The 717-nt window shown below is 54.4% G+C and overlaps 1 protein-coding gene across 1 annotated transcript in view; it reads right to left on the bottom strand.

Annotated features, from left to right (window-relative positions):
* Positions 1–717, bottom strand: part of LOC119591050 (glycine-rich cell wall structural protein-like) — a 6,755-nt gene that overhangs the window by 4,414 nt on the left and 1,624 nt on the right. Inside the window, exon 2 of the mRNA XM_037939777.1 lies at positions 163–682. Within this exon, the coding sequence (XP_037795705.1) occupies positions 163–682 (520 nt within the window). The remainder of the gene's footprint in view (positions 1–162; positions 683–717) is intronic.

The raw sequence follows: 717 nt of genomic DNA, 5'->3' as shown, positions 1-717 counted from the left end.
TGTGTGTGTGTGTTTATATACGTATTGGAAACCTTCCGTTGAATAAAGAATCGTGGAAGCTGATATACTCTCTTTATTAAATTCTTGGGATAATAAATACTGAGATCAGAAGCTGCTCTCCATCACCCATCGGCGCCTCATCTTCCCGCCGGAGGGAGGTACCCGCCCAGCGATCCACCGCTGCCAAAGCCAGCGGATCCACCGAAGCCGCCTGACCCTCCGAAGCCTCCTCCTGAGCCACCGGAATATCCAACAGAGGATCCTCCTCCTGATCCAAATCCACCGGATCCACCAAAACCGCCAGAGCCTCCAAATGAACCACCTGATCCACCGGAATATCCACCAGAGGATCCTCCACCTGATCCAAATCCACCGGATCCACCGAAGCCGCCAGAGCCTCCAAAGGAACCACCTGATCCACCGGAATATCCGCCTGAGGATCCTCTACCCGATCCAAATCCACCGGAGCCGAAGCCACCTGAACTTCCAAATCCGCCTCGAGATCCACCTGATCCTCCAAATCCACCTCTAGAACCACCAGAGTATCCTCCCGAAGATCCACCGCCTGAACCAAATCCACCTGAAGATCCTCCACGCGAACCGAAGCCTCTGGAGCCAAATCCACCTGATCCTCTGAATCCACCCCCTGAGCCTCCAGAATATCCTGCTGATGATCCTCCACCTGAGCCGAATCCACCGGATCCAAATCCACTCGAC

Source organism: Penaeus monodon, chromosome 28 (assembly GCF_015228065.2).
Source record: "Penaeus monodon isolate SGIC_2016 chromosome 28, NSTDA_Pmon_1, whole genome shotgun sequence".
Lineage (NCBI taxonomy): Eukaryota > Metazoa > Arthropoda > Malacostraca > Decapoda > Penaeidae > Penaeus > Penaeus monodon.
The sequence above is the reverse complement of the archived record's forward strand: the minus strand, read 5'-3'. Positions and strand labels throughout refer to the sequence as shown.